This window comes from Numida meleagris, chromosome 13 (genome assembly GCF_002078875.1).
Source record: "Numida meleagris isolate 19003 breed g44 Domestic line chromosome 13, NumMel1.0, whole genome shotgun sequence".
Classification (NCBI taxonomy): Eukaryota; Metazoa; Chordata; class Aves; order Galliformes; family Numididae; genus Numida; species Numida meleagris.
This window is the reverse complement of record NC_034421.1, coordinates 3,591,369-3,614,228: the sequence shown is the minus strand read 5'-3', so window position 1 is coordinate 3,614,228 and position 22,860 is coordinate 3,591,369. Positions and strand designations below refer to the sequence as shown.

The 22,860-nt window shown below is 40.8% G+C and overlaps 1 protein-coding gene across 1 annotated transcript in view; it reads left to right on the top strand.

Annotated features, from left to right (window-relative positions):
• Positions 1 to 22,860, top strand: part of GNA12 (G protein subunit alpha 12) — a 39,910-nt gene that overhangs the window by 8,366 nt on the left and 8,684 nt on the right. Inside the window, exon 2 of the mRNA XM_021411445.1 lies at positions 3,232 to 3,447. Coding sequence (XP_021267120.1) covers positions 3,232 to 3,447 — 216 coding nt within the window. The remainder of the gene's footprint in view (positions 1 to 3,231; positions 3,448 to 22,860) is intronic.

The window sequence follows — 22,860 nt, the reverse complement described above, 5'->3', positions numbered from 1 at the left end:
TCCATTCATGTTTACATGCATGCCAGGGATTTATACCGTGACTCGGATGTGTTTAAAAATTGCTAGGAAAGGAATAGGGCAGAGAAGTTTCCTACTTTACTCTCTGATGTTCTCACATGCTGCTGCTTTGCCTCCTCCTAGTGTTTGACAGTGTCCTTATCTGTGGAGCTGAGTTCTTTCCACCTGTGCTTACTCCTTGTCTGCTCTGCAGCACAGAAGCTTTAGCTCAGCTGAGCTGTTCAGAAGTTCATTTCATATCGAAAGCTCTTGCCACTTTTTCTCTGTATTCCAGTTTTGAAAACATGACAGCAGTTGACAATATTCAGTCTTCTGAATGAAAGAGAGAATTGATGGTGTCCTTAGTAGTAGAAAATCAGAAGCAGTGTCATAGTGTTGGGAAGGCTTAGTGTGAAATGGGCGCTGCGGTGGAAGCAGTCTGCTGTTGTTGGAACTCTGGTGGTTGGTTATGTAATAAGACTTGCTGGTCCTTACTTTTACTGATGATATATGAATCCAAGTTCAGTTTCAGCAACTTCAAGTTGCGCCGTTCTGTTTGACAGTAAACTGGATCTAGCTAAAATTCCTAGATTTTCTGTCTTCTAAAGGAAATTTTACACACTGCTGATGCCCTGAAGTATAAACTTCAGAGCAGTTTTATGTAGAGGAAGGTGGCTGTCTGGCCATGTCCTGTGAAGAAAAGATAGGGAAATGTTTCCAGATCGAGGGAGCATTTCCTATGACAACTTGTACCCCAGATCTTTGAGGCAAGGATGATCCAGTGTTTGTGGCAGCACACAGCAATGTTACTGCTCTCTCTGAAATGAGGTAATAGATGTACATGAGATCTCATTTTGGAGATTTCTCTCTTTCTCCTCATCTCTCTGACATCTGCCCATAGCATTTATAGTTTGGGGAAGGCGCAGCAATACTAGGTTTAGTTTAACCTTACTGGGGGAACTTACTGAGTCACAAATATTTTTAACCACTAAGAGATGGGGGGAAGAAACGTTGGCTATGCTGTTTTTGTCAGGCTTCTACCCATGAGGCATTTTAGCTGTGTTCCTTAAAGCTGTTGTGTGCTGCACATTCTGACTAGAGAAACACTATTCCTGTGGTTATCCATAGGACACCATTTCTGCTTACCCATGTCCCGTTTATCTTCATTCCGTGTTTAAAATGGACCTTCTGTGTGTTTCTACACATCCGTGTTCTGCTGATGCCCCTGTGTCTGACTCTGCCAGCTCACCCCATGCCAGGCTGTGTGCCTGCCTTGGTGGCAGCCCTTCCTCCCGCTCCAGCAGGCGCAGGAAGGCTCTGCGTGCTCCCCACGGGTAACCTTGCGGTAGTTAATGCACTCACACAGGAGCTGGGAGTTCTGGTCCTTCTCTTGCCCGACAGACATTCAGACCTGCTTTGCCAAGGAGCTGCAGCCAGCAGATAAGTGACTATTCTGGGACCAGAGCAGTCTCTACACCCATGATTAAAATTCTGTTCTGTGTTTTTTTCCAAACAAATGGTGGAACTTTCCTTAACAACAGTCTCTAGAGATCCTGCACATCTCCGGTGGGAGCAGTAAAAGGCAAAGTGACAGTATGGGGAAAGGCATCAAGTATGAAGTCCACATACCACTTCATCTTAGCAGCAACTAAGAGTTCTTGCCATCGTTTGCTTGAGATGCCCGTGGGGGACTGCAGTAGCCATGAGTTGGTGAGGGTTAAATCCATCGGGAGGCTGAGGATAGAAAAGCTGGGGCTGAGCCGAAGATGGCTGCAGGGAGCTGGGGCTGGTGAGAGGTCAGAGCTGAGCCCTCTGTGCTGGCAGAGCCCAGTTAACCGTTTGTGTCCATAAATACAACTTCTCCCTACACAGAAGTGAGCCTGGTGTTAGGTATCTGGAAATAGCAGTTCTCCTATCCGTCCTGGTTACCACAGTGTTTCTGGAAGGAATGAATTGTAAAGTGCTCAGCTGGGGATGAGGGGAACTGATGCTGACTTTGAGCTGCACACATGTGACTGCTGAGCAGCTTGCAGAAAAGACTTAAATCGTGAGACGTAATGTCAGCGTCTCCACTTCAGAGAACCTTGGATGCATTGCATTTTTCCTTCTGGCTTGCACTGATTGACACCATTCAATTAAAGCAAATCCAAGGACTTCTGCTAATAAAGCAGTGCATTCTGTAACTAGGAATGGGAGTGGGCTTTTGGTCTGTGCAGCAGAGTCACTAGACATCTGACGCTACAAGTTCATAAGAATATTCAGTTTTCTTGGTTTTGTCAGGATGTAATCTCTACTTCATAAAAAGAAAGTAACAATCACTGGAGAATGAAGTATTCACGTTGTTGTGTGACTGCCCTTCAGGAGCACTCCTCACGCAGTGACAACGAAGATGGTTCATTCTGAGCTCCTGTTCTGTGACACTCAGACTGAGTTGCTCTGCATTTCCCTCTCCAATCTTAAACTTCCATTGGAAAGTGACTGCTCCTGCTTTGTGGTGCTGTTCAAGGATGGGAGACACGAAAGGTTCAAGTGTTGAGGAGACATGCTTGCCACCTTGATAGCTTGAAGTCCACAAAACAAAAATCAGTCTCAGTGATGTGGAGGTTCATGTGCGTGGCTTTGGAGATGACTTCAATACCGTTGCTTTATTTTACAGTTTATTTTCATGAAGTGTTACACCAAAAGATCAACCCAATAAATGATTGTTTAATATAACCCACGGATTTTTGCTTGTGAATTAGATGGTGCTAAAGATGCTAAGCCACCTTTAAGATTTATCCATTATTAAAATGATTCTTACTACTGAGAAATAAATATTGTCCATCTGAAGCTATTAAGAGCAGGTGCGTTAGATTCAAGGCTGAAGTTTCAAGGTTATTTAACCTCAATCTGTTTGGCTTTTTGCCATGGGTAGGAAACTAAGTTGGTTCCCAGCACTTGATGTATTTGATGTGTACTTCTATTTTTAATCTGTTGGTAATAGTCTTTGTTCTGCTGCTAGTATTTTTTCCATGTAAAGAAACACGTTGTGGCCAGTTTGCTTCTCTGAGCAAGCTTGCTCTATCTTCTTTCTGGTGGATGTTACAATAAACAATGTTGGTGATTCCCTCTTGAGTTCAGTCTCCTCAGAGTAGCATCCAAAAAAAAACCCTGAAATTGAGGCACCTCTGACTCCTTGTTCTTTTCCACTTGAGTCTCTTTATCACTGATTTTGTTATCTGAATTATTCTTTAGGGCTGCAGGGTTCTGGTTGACGCACGGGACAAACTGGGGATCCCTTGGCAGTACACGGAGAATGAGAAGCACGGAATGTTTTTGATGGCTTTTGAAAACAAAGCTGGAATGCCCATCGAGCCTGCCACGTTCCAGCTGTACGTACCTGCGCTGTGCGCCCTGTGGAGGGATTCAGGAATCAAGGAAGCCTTCAGCCGTCGCAGCGAGTATCAGCTGGTGAGTACAGCCGTTCTCCTGGCGGGAGGGGAGGAAACTTCCCTGCTGTATAAATATCTGTGCAGTTGAAAGATCGCTTGCTACGTGCAGGGTTTAGCCACCGTACGAGCTGTTTGTAGTTATGCTGTAAATCTGAACACTTCAGCAGCAGGGACGAGTGGCGATTGGAGCCAAACTTGAAAAACTACATGGCAGTAAGAGGGAGTGGAAAAGTGCGCGACTGGATAAACTGGAAGAGCAAGAGGAACCAAAAAAGGCAGGAATTGGTTGAACTAAAAATATTTTAGCAGCTCAGTAGTTCTGTTCATAGTAGGTCACTGATGAAGGCACACTTAATTTGTAACTTTCCAGTCCTGCCAGCTTGCACTGTATTGATACTGGCAAACTGTTCCTGCATGCAGATCTTTTGAAGTGAATACACCACCCATTCTGGCTGCTACTGTTTGACTGTTTCTTTTCATCCTGACATCTGCAAGTGAAATTTGGATAAGCGACTGAAAGATGACAGTGAGCTTGAAAAATGTGCAGTCTTCCTTGCTCTCTTGTTATTAGGTTTTCATGCTCTAGCACCAGAATAACTGCACTTCTGGTGTGGAATATGTTTCTGACAGCTGTTCATAATCCACTCCTCTTTATTCCTGTGCCCAAGATGGAGATGCTTTTTTCTTTTATTTCCATGCCCTGTTCAGTGAAACAAAGTGGTGATCTGTACAAGTTAGTGTCTCTGTTACTGGTTCTTAGATTATGACCCTGGATGATTTTCTGATTTTTTTTCTGATAAATATATCTTTGTGATTTTGGAGTATTGGTGATGGTTTAATCTGCAGATAGAACTCTTTGTTTCCAGTCTGCAGACTGGATTCAGCTTTCCTTAAAGGCAGCTGAAGATGAACTCCCGCATTCCTGGATACGTTATGAATGTGGTCTAATTAGAGCTTATAAACATTAATTTGTATAGTCTTAGACTCTTACAAAGGAACTCAATATGACTATAGAAAAACTAGAGAAATTTGTAGTGAGATTCTCATTGGTTTTTTTCATGCTATTGCTTCTTGAGGCTTCTCTGGATTTTAGTAGCACAGTTAAACTCATGATGCAGGCCTTTGATATTCATCTGTCTCCACTAATAAGACACCTGTTTGAGTCTTATTCTGTGTATCTTTGAGACCTGTCTCTGAAGTGTCTTGAGAATGGCTAAAGAATAAATAAAATGGCAAGGTAAAATCATCACGGGACAGTAGTAAAAATATTGTTTCCTTAGGCTAAAAAACAACTTGCGTGTTACTGCACTGGGCATAGAGGGGGGATGTGCAGTGGGGAGGAGGGAGATTGTTTCATGATTCCTAGCATCTACAGAAACAGACTAGGCCTTTGCTGTTCTGCTCTGTTCAAATGTGGAATAAAAAGATGGTTCATGCCACGGGGGACTTGCATTTAACATGAGACAACTACTAAGAGAATCCAGTATAATGAGCAATAATTGCATCGGCTGCCTATTAATTTTTTTTTCTTTTTTCTCGGAAACGCTGTGATCAAGCAAGAGTTTCATTTTTAAGGAGAAATTCAGATTGGGATCATGTGGGATGTTCGTCCTTATTCTGGTTAGCAATAAAATTACATCAAACTGGGGTGGGGGGAAGTCTAGCTTGTTGAATAAATAGCATTCCAAGATCAGTAGGCCTACCTCTGCATTCTCTGGCTTTGAGAGCAGGATTAAACAGGAAATACCAAAAAATAAAAATAAAAAAGCTCCGCAAAAATGAAGCATAGAGGCATGCAAGTGATCATTTGATGTATCCTCGTCTTCAACATCACGGTGTAGTTCTATCATATGTCTTTTTGGATGGCATTCATGTGACCTGCTTAGCGTTACTAGGGCAACTGAAACTGCTGCAGCACCAGAGCTGTGAGCTCGTCAAAGCAGAGGGAGGGTGTACTACAGAGCCCTGCTTGTAGCTCAGCCCTGCTTCCTGCATCCGTGGCAGTAACATCCCAAACTCCCGAGTGCGACTCCTGTGCTTTGCAGGCTGCATCACTGGATTATAAAGCACCTCAATTCTAAATTAAAAAACCCCACATTTTTAAAATGTATTTTTTAATATCATAGATTGTTCTCAAGGACACAAATGCTAGTTTTAAATTGATCACTAAATAAACTTGAGGTTTTAATAACCTGAACCTGTCTCTTGGTCTTGCTTCCAGACCCAGCAGAGGTCTGACTGCCCAGCTGCGTGGGGAGTAGAACCAGTACAGGTTTTGTTATTTTGGTTTTACTTTTTTAGGAAGTTTAAGGCTGCTTAACTTTTTGCAGAAAGCAGATAGTTTTAGGAGATGCCTCATTTATAAGTGCTTGTAGTACGTATAGACCCATACCTTAATTTAGTTTAAGCCCTCCCTGGAAAAAGATTCACGTAAATAAATAAAAGCCAGGTTTAGCAGTCTCCAAGAAAATAATTCTTTTCTGAATTGATTTTCTCTAGAGAAGAGAACCTCTGTATCAGCAATCCTTTTCTTATTTAAAGTAAGCTATTTAATGGAGTATGCTTGGCTTGAACTGTATTTATTATCTTCATCCTAGTTTTAAAATCTTCTCAATTTTATAGCTTTACATTACTGTAATCTTTCTGGATGTTTCTGGGCAACGTTTGAAGTGATGAGCTTGCTCAGCGCTCATGTTGTCTTCACCATGGCTTTAGAGTCAACTGAACATCACCTTGTTTTATTATTGTTACTGCTTTGGCTCCAGCAGTTACTCCTCTAGTCAATGCTGTCCTGACTTCTAAGCCAGAGGACTTTATTGGTCTGTTTTTGAAATTTATTTCATCAGGAAGTAGTATAACTTTGCTTAAAAATAGAAAAGATGACATTTTGGTTGGTTAATAGCAGCTGAAAATTGCAGCACACAGGTGTCTTCCGATGTCTGTAATGCTCAGCAAAAGGACTGACTCAGCAGCAGGAAACTTGTTGGAAGAAAATGGCTCCGACCATAACCGTACAATCTGAAAGCTGCTTCTCTGGGACCACAGAAGCTGCCTCTGGGCATTTGAGTGTTTTCTGCTTCGTATTCAGTGCCTAGAAGTGCTGGCTGTAAATCCCTGTCTGGGTCTTTGAGCCTTTCAGAAATGAGTGGGTGGATTCTGCAATGACAGGGTGCTTTTCTGCCTTTTTTTTTTTTTCCCCCTGTCTTTCTTAAAGCAGACCAACCAATTTCACTTTCTTTTCACAAACCTCAGCCTCCCCCCAGCCTGTCCCCACCGCCCCAAGTTCCTCTGTTCCTTGTATGCAAGCCAAATTGTTCGGGGACAAAAGCTTCATTGTGTTTGCTACATTGTCACTTCTCTGTCCTCCTTTTTTAACTACTAGAATAGGAATTCTTTTGTAATCAGTATGTGATTCTTCCCTCTTCTCCCTTCTCCCTTGTCCTTATTATCCTACCCCATTTTCTGTCTGGATGCTGGAAAGGAATACATTTATCGTGAGTCTGAAAATGTCCTATAACATTTTGATCTTTTGAGGTTGCCTGCGGTGGCTTGGTCAGCTGGGTGTTAATTCTTCCTTCCCAGCAGGTGGAGACAAATTCTGAGTGCTTCCTCATAGTAAGGGACTTGGGATTGCAGATATGCTTTAGCCAGGAGGGAGGGAACTTCTTCAGTTTGAGCCTGTAGCAAGTATTTTGGTGTTCTTCAGAGTTCAGGTGCATGTAATAAAGTAAGCTGAAACTTTTTTTGCACTCGTAATAATGCAATTTCCTACAGCGTCATAAAAAGTGGGGACCAAGGCCAACATAAGGATCCCATTGTCCAGGTGGTGGCTGTTTTGTGTTCCTTTTTTTTCCTCCCAGAGCTCCAGTGGGAGAATGTGAGAAGCCATCCGCTTTGTTTTGATGTGTCTAGAACCAAGCATACAAAGGGAAGGGAGGTCACTACTTTCCTGACTGCTTGTGACACGGTGGGTAAAGATTGGCTAAACAGAGCTCCTTGTGCAAGGAGGTGATACTGAAGTCATAGTTAAAACCAGCTGCGTGTCATGTACTAGCACTGTTACAGAGCTTGTACTAAAAATGAGCATGTTTTAAAAGCCAATCATCTGGTTTCATTGATATGTTAAAGTGAAACGTCATAGTTTGTAGTAGATTGGGGTTTTTAAACATGGATGCTGTTTTATCTCCGTCCTAAATACTCTCAGTCAAAGCAGTGTCTTTAATTGACTTACTCTTGCTCTTTCCCTTCAAAACACCAAGTCCTTCTAGTCTGTAACTTTGTATTTCAAGAGCTCTTGAACTACTTCAGTGGTACAAATTATCTTCTCATCTCTTCCGGATTGATGGGGCTGTTTACTCTGAACTCCAAAGCATATTAGCAGTTAAGGCAACTGTGCCCATTTCTTCAAATGCAGCCAGACTGGTTTCTGACTTGTGTGTGCACAGGTACTCTACCTTCTTACAGAAGAGAGCGTGGCTATGCAAGGAGGTTGCAAAAGGCATCCATTTTAATGCATTTATTCTTAATATGCAGGATATACTCATGATCCAGCACTGGAGTATCAATTTCAACTTTATTATTTTTATATTGATGTTCTCTACAGTTGTGAAACTGTTTCACATGTGTAATAGGTCCTTCCAAATGTCAGCATAAATGGGAAGTAGTGGTTCCTGAGTGAGATGTAAGGGGCTTGCAAATATAGGTGAAAACTTACTACTGTGTCTGTAGTTATTTTTAGATCTCTGCTCAGGGAATTGCATGGAACACTTCCAGTAATATTTCAAGTACTAAGAGACTCTGAAGCCTTAAATGTGGGAAGACTCTGTAAAATGTCTTTCTTGTATTCATCTTTTATCTATTTCTTTGGGTGTTTGGGGGTATTACACTTGAGTGATAGTGCTGTATAACCTAAGCTTTCACTTAAATTTTCCACTTGTTTGTTGTTAAATTACAGTAAGATTCTGTTATCTTAGTTATGTTAGAATTCTGAAATGGGTTTAATCTGTCATAATAACTTCAAGGATCATTAACTTGCCAACTTTATATAGCTTAAATAATATCCTGTTCTGGATTCATAGCAGGGTGAATTATGTAGATGTTTCATTTCAGTTAAGTATCTAAGCAAGGCTTTGTGCCTGTAATGTGGCAGTTAAGTACCAGAGGTCCAGATTTAAATTCTTAGTTCTGGTTCTGATCTCTAATCCCAAGAACTCAAATGTTTATGGTCATGTTATGTAGTTCAACTCATCATTGCACAGAAGTAGTTAATTGCTTGTTTAACCATAATACTGCGAAGCTTTGTGTCTGGTCTGTAGTAGGAAGGATTAGCAGTTGGAGTCCCTGGATTCTAATCCTTGTTTCTAAGACCAAATAGGACATTTTTTTTTTTTCAGATCAAAGTCTCAAGTAAGAACTCTGATACAAAAGTGGCATTTTGTTAAAGGAAGGGAGAATTAGTGAGTTTTAGGTTGCATTTTGTTAAAATCTGAGAGGCAGCAAAGCAAAGTGCAACCAGGAGCCTTTGCACATGGTCTTGTGGGTGTTGGCTAGTGCTCTGTGTATAGTTTATCAGTTTGCATATGCAGAAGTTTAAATACTCAGCATGCACTGTTCTGAAACCAAGTATTTAAAAGAGATGCTTACAAGCCTGCTGCCACCAGAACTCCTTGAGCTACATGATGTCTGGCTGTACCAGTGTATTACTGGTGTGTAGTGGCAGTCTGGGGGATTCAAATTCAGAACTAAGCTGGAGCAAGAGCCAAAGTTGAGGATGCCTTCATAACTCGTTGTCTGTCACCTAGAGCAAGGAATGCTTCACTTGATAATGTCAGTTTTGCTAAAACTGCCACTGAGAAAAAGGTGAGAAGTTTAATTTACAGTAGGTTGGAACCGAAGGTCATAAAGTGATTCCAAGTGTAAAGTGACTTGAGTTCTAAGAAAATCCACTTGTGCCATATCTTCGTAGTGAGAGAGGCCGTTTCCTCAAGCAGAACCATTCACAGAAAGCTGTGTAAAAAAAGTAAAGCAATTATTAGCTATTCTTAAGTGATTTCTGCTATCGGAGAGAAATAACAGGAACCTGAAAGGTCATGAATTGTGTTTTCCAAACAATACAAAAGGAAAAGTGTTAAAAAATAACAATTTATTGTGTTACCTAGCAGAACTCTCAAGCAAGGATTACTGTACAAATGTTACAAATGCCCCTGTAAAAAAAAAAAAAAAATCATCAAGATTCCTGACATTAATTGCTCCTGGCCTTAGATTGTGACAAAATGCAACATTTGGATGAAATACAGTCGGCGTGGAATAGAGAAGATAAGTTGGAAAGTAACAAGCAGATCATACATAATAAATAAAAATGGATAAGAAATTAAGATGCCTACCATATGGGAACTGAGACAGACAGTGAATAAAATTAATAGGGAAAGGCCTACGCTGCTGACTATTCTTGAACTCTGACTAGTGAATTCTTGGCACTCTACAGTTCTCCCATCTTTTTTTTCCTGCACCTTTTAAAGGTCAAAAACTTAAGGCAAAATCACCTCTGAAGTCTGTAAAAATGTACGGTGTGTTCACACACTTCATTAATACCCCACTGTCTGGATACCAAAAGGTTGAAATTTAGACTTTGTGTGGTCCTACTTTGTACCTTTTAGGTTCTTGGAGGTAGATTAAAAAGCCTGGTAATTGCATGGCACTGTGTAAGCCTGTCTGTAGGAGTTCTTGCTTTTGGCCCTTGGATGCCAGTAAATCTTGACTGTATTTTTGGTGTGGTTAAAGTGAATGCGAGAAACAGCTTCACAGATACAGCTCCTACATTGAAAATGCTTTATTGTGATTTGCATCTTGCATGATGGTTTACCATTTTTGTGGTCAAAAAGTTTCTTTTTACTTGTGTATTTTATTAAGGGTGAACTTTTGTTTTTACCTCTCAGTCCCTGAGCCAGTTAGAGAACTGCCTGGGTGTCCCAAAAGACAAGCAGAATAAAGGCAGTGGTCGTCCTTGCCTGTGTGTGGTAGTGGTTGTCATTTGATGTCTTACCTTCAGCCAGGACAGAGAAACACAAAATCAAATTCTTAGACTGGAGAAGTCCTTTTGGCTCCCAACTCTTGAGACTAAATGCCACCCTGCTTCTGGAAAGAAGCTTTAATTTTATTATGCATAAAATAATTAGAAAAAATACGCAGTATGTCTTTCTTTGCGGAATTGTTGTTCTAAATCCTCATTAGCGCTACTCTAAGTCTTGCAGGACTGTATTGAATATAAGGATTTGTTCAGAGCAAGTACAGCTGTAATTAATCTTTGCATTCCCATCAAGAAATGCTGGCACATGCTGTGAGAAACAAGGAAGGAAATTTTCAGTTCAAGCTGTCTGAGCCAGTACCCCACTGCAGCTAAAAAACATGGGAGTAATCTCCTTATTCCTTCCTAGTGTGCAGGAGAGTTCTGGGCAGAGACAAATCCAACCCGGTGAGTTGACTTGAGCGTTTGATTTTGCCGTTTAGTTTCCATCTTCTGTTTCTAATAGATCTCAATAATTCAGGAGACTGCAGAATTTGCAACGAGCAAGACCATAGAGGTTCCAGTAATGAGAACATATTGCAGAAGTCTGAGCAAGTTAAGTGCATTTAAAGGAGAGCTCTCTGTATGAGTAGGGGAGTCTAATAAATAGTTAACCACTGAAACTTGTTGGAAACTGGAGAGAACTCATTTATTGAACAGTGAGCGCATGTACAGGTTCAAGCTGTGGTAGTGCATGAGGACACAGTACCTTTTATTCTAGTCACAACAAAATACACATGTTATGCAGCGGCATCTATGTTAATAATTGTTTACACTAGAGTCTAAGAACAACTACAGAATATCCCCTCAGGTGGAAGGGCTTGGTTGTCACATGGGATTTAGTCATTCAATCTCAAAGTTCTAGCTGAAATAGAGACTGAGTTTGTGTTTCCATGACATAGGTTTTCATTGTTTTTAATGTATTAAAGCCACAAGCAATTCTTCAAGATGCAGTAAGGATCATATAGCTCTGCAAAAGAAAAGGGGGTTCCTGCTGCTTCCTATGCTATATTAGTGATTTTCTGCCCTCACAGCGGGTTTCAGAAGTTTGTTTTGGGAGGGGAGGCTCTACAAAAGAAAGGAATTATTTTCTCTAAGCCTGTTGCCCTGACGTGGCTTGCTATGCACCAAGAGTGCTGCCAGTTCTAAGAGCCTTTTGCAGCTCACCTGTATTTTCTCTGTAGTGAGTCTGCTTTCTTTCATATTGAGACTGGACCCTATCCTTTCCACCTAAAGTCAGGACAGAAAGAAAGAGTGACTTTAGTGGCTTTCCAAATTACTCCAAAGTGTTCTCTTGAGAAAAAATAGTTGAGGTCAAGGCTTGGATTTTTCAAAGGGGCCACTGAATCTAATAGGATAATGGTTAATGAATACTTTAATGCTTTCCTGAGTTTCCTGGTTTCTTGGTCCTACATAGCTTACAACAGCAAGTAACAAGCACAGATGAACAAATAAGTGATGCATAAAGAACTGGATCTGTTTTTGTGAGCAAGTCTCACTGGCGTATTTCCTGGGTTTTTATGCTTGTTTTTAAAAAAAGAGGTATTTGAAGTTGTTCTTAATGCACAGTCAGTGTGACAAGTTACATTTAATAAGCCTGTGTTCTTGAAAAGATGGGACATGCAAGAAAGCTGAAAAGGAAAATGCAGGTAGGATCATCAGGTAGCTATGACTTACGTTGTTGTATTTGTGCCAGCTATCCAAACCCTGATGGTTTTGTAATAACTTCTTGTAAAGACTAACTTTCTTTAACCTACTTTTCTTCTGTTCTGTCTCCCCCTTCCTACTCCCTCCGTCCCTCCCAAACCTGCTGTACACTCAAACGTTGAGTGTGTCTTGCAAAGTTTGAGCTTAGTTTGGGCTGTAGTTCTGTGACAGTAATCATGGTGAGCGATAGGAAATGGTGGTTTAGGGAGTTCTGCCCTGCACTGTGTTCCTGTTTGTGTTGGCATAACTTTACTGGAAGCTCTGCTGTAAATGGAGAGGCTGATGTGAGGCACTGATTGTATGCACAGCTGAGGAGGCAACATGCTGTGGCACTGAGGAAGGAGCAAGCAGCTGGCATCAAACATGAGCACAAGTCACCTTAATGTGCTGCTTGCCAGGGAATGATGGCAGTGTCTTTCTCAGACGATTGTTCCTTTCCTTCGTAAGTCTTTCCTCATGCTAAAATAAGACATCTGTGCTACAAGGATGTTGTTTAGTTTTTCTCAAATGTTTGCTCTTCCAATTGTCAGTGTATCACAAGTGTTTGTGTAACATTCAAAGTCAAGTCTCTGTTCTACATGTACACTGAGCATGGAGAAGGAGGTAAGCAGAGAGAGGGAGGAGCACAGTATTTGACTTGTCATTTTTGATTCTAAGTGAGATGATAGCTGTGCAACTTTGGAGATTTTAGGATGTATATTTGGTAACTTAAGGATGCATCTGAACATGGTACTGCTCCAGAAAGTCTCTTGAGAGTTCATGGTGCCACAAACTGACCAGTTGCAAGTTGAACGCATGGAAGGAGGAGAGCAGTTGTCTTCTCAAAGGAGAACAGTAAGTTTAGCTCAGTACTCTTCTTTTCCTGAACCTGCGCTAGCTGGGAAACCTTTCTGTTGCAAAGCCAGAAGGCATGATCTCTTCTCACCAGTTTGCAGCTATACTTAAAGCAGCTCTGTGAAGTGAACATAATTTGCTCTATTATTGACTTAGTATTTGGGGGAGGGGAAAAGCTTCTTGGAAACATCATGCAAGATTTTCTGTTTGAGAAAGTGGAAAACATGTTGCTCTGAGAAGTAATTTATTGACACCTTTCAAATGTCTCCTCTGTATACAACACAGATTCCTGCAGTTCAGACTGTGGCAGACTTGTGCTTCACTTGGCCTTACTCCTGAACAAACTGTTGGTGTTTGTCCTTAGAAGGTCTGCTCTTTACCCCACCCCCAAAGCCTCTTAATTTGACTTGCTTTCCATGATATGCACTTAATTCTACTTTGGGAAAACTCAGTAAAATCTCAAACTGGAAAAAAATGGTGGTTTATTGATGGAACTCTTTCTCCTATTTAATTCTCTCCAAATTCTGTGTATTTAAGACTTCGATCTGTCTAGTTTCAGTCTGGTCAGATTATAGCACTGAATAAATGATGTTAGAGGTGTATTTATTGGGCAGGAGGCAAAAGAAGAACCCATTATGTCCTCTTTTTTTAGTTGTCTTTCTTCTGGTGCAGCATATGCGTTCTAGGTTGCAAGGAGCTCAGATGACTGTACACATGGCTGGGCAGCTTCCCCACTGCAGCTCAGTAGAATGTGACCAGGGCATTAATCGGGGTTTTTTTCAATAGGCCAGTTTGCTCAGCAGCTTGTAGAAGATTGTTAAACCTGCTTCAGTTTGCACTGTGGCTTGATTAATTTACACATGTAAATCAAGCCTTGAGGATGGAATGTAAGTCACTTATTCCAAGTCACTTATTTCAATTATTAGTAATTTACTTGAGATTTGTTTTAATATGCTTAAAGTGCTTGATTCTTATAAAGCAAATGCATTTGTGTTTCAGGGTGAATAAGAATAAAGCTTTCTATTTGATTCAAGTCTATGATACTGTGAAGGAAAAAAAGTCCCATAGTGATTGCTAATAAGCCTTAGCTTCATGATAGTTTAGTTAAGGACTGTCAAAGGACTCAGGTGTAGGTGCACATGAAAGCTGTTAGACTTGTCAATTCAAATGGCTGTTGTTTATGCAGCTACCAATCCCACCTCGCCTTGTGAGTCTGCACTCAAGGGTATTTGATCCTTTAGCGAACCAGTGCCTGAAGAGCTGTAGGTTTCAGCTCAGGTAAGTCCATTCCAACTTGGATTTCATGCATAAAATTCATAATGTGAGCTTGTACAGTAGGATGAAGTGAAAAATGCAGGGAAACTGATCCTGAACGTTTTCAAAGATAACAAGTTTTGCAATTAAGTTTAAGTTACTTGAAGTCCTGTTAGTAAGATACCAGTAGTGCTGAAGCTTTAAGTGTGCTTTTGGAAGAACTTCCTCTTCTTCCATCATAACTTAAGGATTTTAGGGGAGAAATATTTTTAACAGTGGGTGTGTCATGACTGGATGTAAATAAATAAATAGTGTTTTGAGGTGATCCCTGTAAATTGCATCACACAGAAAACCTGAGTAGACTGCAGGTGGAAACTGAAATCTCCTTCAGATCATGAGAGGCTGATTTACTGTTCCTCATCTCTTGGAATCAGCATGAGGTGTTGGGTCTGGTGCTGGAGCGTGAGATCCAGGGCTGCAGGGAGGACAGTCGTTTGCTGGGTGAAACACTCTCAGGCCCAAAATACAGCTGTGAACTAATGAAATAGATGTTCTTGCCAAATGACATGAGGAAGTCTGATCACTAGTGATCTGGAGTTTTACAGATATGTGTAAAGGTCAGACTTGATACAAAGCAATACCAATCTCATTGTGAGTGGGTGAATGTGAGGTTTTGAGTAGCTTCTCAGTATTGAGAGAATGCCAATATGTGAACGAGAACTGGGAAAGCAGGCAGGCAAATAAGGTCAAATTTATAGTTCACTGTTGGTCAGTGTCTTAGAATTAACAAATACACATTTTTATTGAAAAAGGAGAGGCTATTTGTTTCCAGGGTAAATGATTTCTGGAAATACAGACGCAGTTTGAGAGGACTCCCCCCGAAGACATGCAAGTCTTGTTCAGTGTAGTTGAGCCTGCTGAGAGCTGAGGTAATGGTGTAAAACTTCAGAATAACGTAAGCCCAGTGGAATATTTTTCTGTACTTTCCCATCTACATACATGTTTTTAAGGGAAACAAACTGTTAAATAGCACACATACGTACAGCTAAGACGTAACTTGCATTTTCTATTTTTGATGAAACACAGGCTGAAGTAACTTTCAGAACTGAACAGCTTTCTGAATCTTGCAAGATGATCATTTTAATCTGCGTTGCATCCACATCTTGGTTGTATGCATACAGAAAATGAGAAGACCTTTATAAAGTTTTTTCAAATATATGTGTGGGATAAATGACTCTTTCCAGTCCTTTTAATTATCTTAAAAACAAACATAGAAAAAATTCATTAAAACACGTCTGAGCTGATTTTATGCAGCAAATGGAGGGTTAGCGTTCTCCACCTTGCAACAAATGCTTTGGTGTAGAAGTAGAGTAGGAAGTCTCATTCTGTGAGATACTTGAGGTTATTCCTGTTGTAAATGCATTCAAGTTGCTCAGCTTTCCAGCTGGCTGCCTGCCATGGAAAAGTCCAAGCTCAACATTCTCTCATGACTGGTGTTAGCTGTTTTTTCAGCCCACGAGATCTAAGATATTCTTTTCTCATCCCTTTATCTGATAAGATTTGAAAGGGAAACTCACTGGTAAACTTCTGATTTCGTCTTGATCAGATAGCCAGCACTGCTGACTAGATTCATCCATAAGGTAATATTTTTCTGTCGGTGTCTTTTCTAGTTCTGCAGATGTCTTCTGTAAACAAAGCAAGTTTCAGGTTTGCATACTGCTGCTGAAAACAAAGCATGGACTAGGACAGCCTAATGGGATTGTGCGCCGTTCTTGATGGTTTGTAGAAACACCCAGTTGCTTTCAACTCTTCATTCACTGGAAATGCACATTTTTTTGCCTGGCTGCTGCCCATTCAGAATAGATGGGACCGTTTGCCAGACATTGACCAGGAACTTGGATCCATCTATTCAATTACAGCTCAGGACTTTCTTTTAACCATGGCAGGCTTGCTGCTTTCATTTGCCTTCTCTTATGCGTTTGAGCTGCCTGTGCTTGGAATAAGAAGTTGAGCTGGCGTGCATTAGTTCAACTTCATCAAGAACCTCCGGTGTCTGAGATGAAAGGGTTCTTGCAGCAGCTCCACACAATGCATTCCCTTAGTTGGCAGGGAAACAGGAAGGAATCCTTTCATGGATGCTTAGGACTAGACCTGTTGTCCACTGGTGCCAAGAGGAGTGTGTGAGCTGGGTGCCCTGGTGTTGGCTACAGCCATCAGGCTTCTGTTGTTCTTTTACTTTAACTGTGTTTCTTCCGCATGAATTGGGTGTCTATCTCTTGGTATCTGTTCCCTGGATCTTTCTAGCTACTAGTCATTGAGGACTAAGAAATCTTAAATCTCTGTCACGTGCTAGTCTGGCTGAGGCTTTCTTTAGCATTAAAATAAATAAATAAAAGCAGGAATGTAATTCTTTTACAACAATTCGCAACTTTGTGTGTGGCTGGTACTATTTTCTTTGCTATTTCCACCTGCTTTTCTTCCTGTCAGCACAGGTCCACGAAGCAGTTACAGAGACTGTAAGAAAAGGTAAAATGAGAACAACAGGGATCTGTGCTACTGTCTCTTGAAGCTTAGATTGTAGGATGAGCCTGCCTTAGTCCGAGAGAAAATTCCTTTCCTCCTTGAGATACTTACTAGTGTGCATATTTGAGACAAATGGACAGGATTGTTAACATACTACTGAGTACTCTATCTCCTCTACATCCTGTTGATGAAGAAACGCCTAGAATTTGGGGGCAAAAATGTAAGGTGTTTTTTTTTTCCCTGCACTGCTTCCAGAAAGAGGTGCTGTGTTTATTTAATTTTGTAAAAAGCTGAGCTGTGTAGGAGTTGCCCTTCACAAAAACTCTGCTCCTGTTAAGTGCTTCTAAAACTTCACTCTGTTGCGGGACCCTCAATTCTTGTTGCTGGTGTGGGAGCTCAGACTAGCCTGGACTTCTGGGGAAAAGCGAAATAAATATTTGATCCCATATTTTTTCACATGCTGTAAAGCATACAGTTCAGCCAATATGTCATATATCAAAGCAGGATGAGTTTATAGAAAGCCATCCTGACTTGGACAGACAAGCAGATTTTTTGCTTTGCCTGTTTGTACTGAGCTGACAAATAATGAATTTTTAAAATATTTTTAGTCTTTTAACGTGATACGTTGTACGACCACACGGCAGAAAGAAGAGGTACTTTTTAGAAGCTTAGAAGCAAACAGTATATTTTGTAGCTGGTATGTTTGCATGGTACAGATAGCAGCGACTTGGATAAGCTCTGGAGTTGCTGGATGGGAGCCAGCAGCTCAGGCTGTTGTTAAGGAGGAAGTTACAGAACCCTGGTAGTTACCGTTCTGTGCGGCTTAAATAATGAAAAATGGTTAAGTCTCTGTCTTGGAACTGGTGATTGAAAAATTAATATTTGTCTTGTGTCAGTAAGCATGAGCGCCCAGACAGGATGTAGATAATATCTGCAGAAGAGAATTACAATGTAGAATGAGCATTAACATTTCAGCATTTCGGGACAATTTAGGTTACTTCAGCATCCTTCAGAGTGAGTTCTGAGCAAGCACAGACACGCTTGTCTCCTGGGAAAATAATACTTTAGGATTCTTCAGCTGTTGTAGAGAAGGGTTCACACTTGAGGCTGTGCTAACTCCGTGCTCTGTTAATAGTGAGGCTGAGCAGAAGTACAGATTTAGGAGTGATCTGAAAGAGCATGCAGGTTGTTCATTTCTGAACAGGGTTATTTATTTACGGTTGCCCCTCATGAGAGCTTTAAACCTGGTTCTTCAGGTTTTGTAAAGAGCTACTCTTTCTCTTGGACCAAACCAGGGTGTGGAGAGTGGAGAGATGTGTCTGCATGCTCACTTGCAGAGGTTGCATAGATTATGGTGCTGGGTATTGTGGCCAGCAGGTCTCCCTGAAGAAAGCATTTCCTGCGTCTCTTTGCTGGTGAGAAATGTCTTCTCATCTCAGCACATGAAGAAGTAGCTGATCTAACAGCCTCCAGCATTTTCAAATGCTAGTCTTCTGGTTGCTTTATTCTACTTCAGTGTTAACCTTGTTCTTCCCTTGGGCCTCTGCTTTGGATATATCGCCCTAATAAAACATCTGGAGTTGTAACGTTCAGACCTCTTAGAATCAACAGGTGATCAAAATCCCAGAAAAGGCAGGAAAATGAGATCTATGTATTTATCTGAAAAACAAAGGTATTACTTGCAAATTAGCTTTGCCTTTTCTGTTAGTAAGTGTCTTTGGCAGTCACAATGGAATAATACTTTTTATATAAAGACCAACTTTGGATGAGATTATGTACTGATGCTCCAAGTCCATCCTAATCATAGCATCACGGAATATCCCGAATTTGGGGGAGACCCACAAGAATCATTGGGCTCAACTCCTGCCTCCACGTAGGTCAACCCAAGAGTTAAACCATACAGTTGTGCATTTAAGATCTCAGAGGTTAAAGACTGGGAGACTTCCAAACTTGCTTCTGTTTTCTTCTGGATTTCCTCTGCTCAGCCGTGCTGCTGAACATTTTGCAGCCTCTGCATGCAGGGTGTAATGCAAACACCACTGCTCTTGTAGTCTGATTTGCTGCTGCTTCCACTGTGCAGTGTCACATGCAGTTTGTGGTAGTTCCTTACGGTGTCTGTTTCTCTGTGCATCTCTGTGTTTGTGGGAATCTTGTTCAGATTTGTATTTTATGTTCCTTGAAGTATAACGTTTCCTTCCTGTGTGGTTTAATTCATCATCTGAAACAAGCGAAGGCTGCCAGGTCTACCTTAAATTGTCCACTCTAAATTTAGCAGCTAGGGACAGAATGGTCAGGAAGGGCTAAATTAATATTATGTCAAAAAGGCCTTGGGACGAGGAAAGGAAAAAAAGCCAATTTGGAACAGAGGATCTGCTTTCAAGTCTGTCAGAACTGGAAGGAACTGCTTTTCAGAAAGAAAAGTTTGAAATGAGCATGTATTTTAGGGAACTGCACAATAGGACGTTTCATGACTGTCTGTGATCTAACTGACTGCCACTTTGGATAACTGGCTGAAGGTCAGTGACACGCTGATAAATTCTGGTCCTGCAGAATATTTTTTTTCTTATCACTGAGCTTCTGTGGATATTTTAAAGCAATCTACGCATGATCTGTTGTGCATTTGGTTTCCATGAAATGAAAACTACTTGGGAATTCTGCCCAAGTGTATTTTAATTGCTTTATGCAATGCTGAGTGGCAAAGGAAGTGACGCCAAGTTTGTTCTAATATTTCACTGGGGAGATTTCTTGTGTATTACGAATCTAGCCCGAAGCCACAGAGATGTGGAATTCAATTTGTTATTTCTATGGTAATTATATGGAGCTAATATTAAGATTTCATTCGTACAATATGAAATGTGTAGAGTTAGATGGAGTAGATATGTCATCTTAATTTTGCGACTTTTGTTCCTTGAGAATGTTGCTTGCCATGTCCACAGAAATCTGGGATATAAAAGAAGAGCCTTAGAGCACTATTTCAGGAAGCAAGAGTGTGTGTTTACGTTTTTCTTCCTTTTTCTTCTACAATTTACTTCTAAAGCAAACTGTGCTATTTTCTATGGCTTCACCAAACTCCATACTGACGATAGGGCAATTAGAAGAAAATAAATAATAACTGAGAATAAAACCCAATTGTGATGTTGCGCTGTGGAACTCATGGGCTTGTTTTAGGCCTTCTGTTTGCGTATCTCCATTCCCCGTTCCCAGATGTGCAGTGACTCATCCTGCTGAACAATGGGAACAGCATCTCTTACCCCTTCACTTGGTCCCACTTGGCAGGACTCTTACTCAGAGGATATGCGTTGCAGAGGGAGAAGAGATCAGCAGTGGGAGAATGAATCATCCGAGCGTCTGTGGTAACTCTTGTGCAAAGAGCAAGAAGTTAAGGAAGGCTCGTGGGCTGTGCTGTGCTCTTGTGTACTAAAAAGGAGCATCTGAATTATGTGGAATCCGTAACTCGGAGGGCGTTCTTGCCCTCCCCCACAGGCAGCACTGAGCACAGATGGAAGGTACCGTTTTGACTTTGGGACGTACTATTGAGGACCAAAAAAGGAAAAATTGTATTCAAATTTTTATATTTAAATACGATATAAAAAATAGAAATGATAGAAATCAAGCAGTGGGACCATTTTGCTGCCTGTGATCATAGTTCAAAATAGATTGCATTGTTTTTCTTAGTAGAAGCATTGAAACAGTCTTGAATATTAATTGCAAATATTAGCTGCTGTTTGCTGCTGTTCCTATAGCAAATCCTGCTGGCAAACCAAATCTCACTGGCTGGGATGTGGAAAAGGAAGCGCTAAGCACATGTTTGAATGCAGCTGGTGACTTCAGAGAAACCTTACGTTTATGCTGGAAAAAAAAAAATCAGAACTTTTTTTCTTCAGTGTCTTCCGGAGAAAAATAGTTCAGTGTGCAAGGACCGGCTGATACTTCTTGGTTTCAGTATTCATGTTGAATAGAAAACCTGCTTTGACCTATTCTTAAACTGTCTGTGTGTGCTTTATATCCATACATCTGTGAAGTAGGTCTATAGAATTCCCAAAGCGTGCAAGTATTCCTCTGCATAAATAATAAATTATTGATGGAATTCAGAATTGCATCCAAGTATGGCTTGCTACGAAGCTCAATAACTTTAACTCGTAGATCCAGTTAATGTTGCATTCTATTTCATCTGAAGGACAAGGGAAAAAATAAAAGCTCAATGCATGTTCAGTTAATACAATTGTTGCAATTAAAAATACAAATACAAAGCATTCCTAACACGTGGAGTTTTCTTATTTTTCCCATGTAAATAAATCCCATGTTATCCTTCAAGTCAGCTCTTCTGGCTGCCTACTTGGGGAGCCAGAATGTGCCCCCATGCCCCTCTCTTCAGAAGCGAGCAGCATTTCTGTGAATCAGACTGAAATGCAGACCAAGGTTACACAGTAAGTCTTTGGAGCAGGAACTGCATCCACGCTGCTACACTCTCGTGTTAGGGCTTTAATCAGGGAATCATCTTTAAGAGTAGGGAGTTTTCAGTGGCTGCTTGTGTTTTGTTGTTTTCCCCTCCTTCGGGTTTGTGTGCTTTAATGTTCTGAGCTATTCTCAACTCTGAACCCTGTGAAGCTGGTGGGGGTTTGTTGTTTTGGCTGGGAACAGATATTTTGACTTGAGTACAGAGTATCTCTGAATTCTGTGCCAGCAGAGCAGGCATCTTCAGATCTGTCAGTCCACTCGTATGTTGATCACACCTGTTCCAACAATCTGACTTGGGCTATCCAAATATTTTGCAATTACTGCTCAAAATTTTCCAGAATTAATTATTTGGCTTAATTACAACATTATGAAGGGCTTTACAGGGAACCGGAGAAGTCTAGTTTCCTTAAACTGCTGGAGAAATTAACATTATTTTTTCAATAATCAGATTATTTTCTTACCTTATTATAAATGTGCAGAATGTTCAACTGAAGCAGGAAAAGGGGGAGGCACAAGCCGTACGTCAGGTAAGAGCCAGAAATCAGGTGAACTTGCTTACGGATCGCAGCAGTGTCCGTGCACACAGCTGGTTCCCGTTCGCAGCGTGGGAGGCTATAGGAACAAGGCAAGGGCTCTCAGAGCAGCTGCATAGAAAAAAAGGAGCACGTTACATCAGAGACAGCCCGTTTGCCATCTTGTAGCACATTTAAAAGTGTTGTGTAGGACAACACACAGTAAATAGAGAAGGTGGGTTTTTTGTTGTGTTTTTTTTCTTTTTTTCCCCGTGGTGACCTTTTCCTTTGGGGCTCTCCCCTCTCCTAAATAAGACTAATAACACAGGAAGAGCTTTTTTCTTACTCATGCGGTCTGTGATACCTCTTCTGATCCCAAATAGTGCCAAAAAATACAGGAAATTACTTTCACCTTATGAAAATTCATGATTGTAAGGAAGCTCTTAGAGCAATTGTTCTTTAGAAACCTCCTCCCACTCCTGGAAATAGTCTTTTTTTTCTGCTCATGATACACTGTAAGTCCTCTGTGATAAATGGGAGCTTTTTTGCAAATATACATTCTCTTTTTTTATGAAAAGAGAGCTCCAGTTTTAAATGTTAAGAAACAGTAATTTACAGCTCCTTTTTGTCTGTGCCTGATGCTGAAAGTATGCACTTATGCAGTACACTGAATCCTCTGATCTCTGTTCTGATTCTGCAAAATAAACTGTTGTGTTGGCATCTGTTTCAAGCTGTACTGGAGCGGAATAATTTTATTCCACTCTCTCAGGCCTATGGTATGGAGAGGAATGTTAGGTTTACGGTTTTATATTGCTGGTGGAATCTGTGAGATGATATTTTGAGAATGTTTTCCTTCTCAATTAGTAACTTGGTAGGGGTACCTACTGTCACTTCTGTCAGTGCAAAGTGAACTTGACTTGAGTGTAACATAGGCAAGCAGTCTAAAAAAAGTAAAGACTTCTAAAATACTGCTTATAATATTTTCAATATAACTGCAAAGGGATTTTGTGCAAATTCATTATTGAAACCCTTGAGCCTAAAAGGGAAACTACATGTTGAAGAGAAAATCAGAATGCTCCTT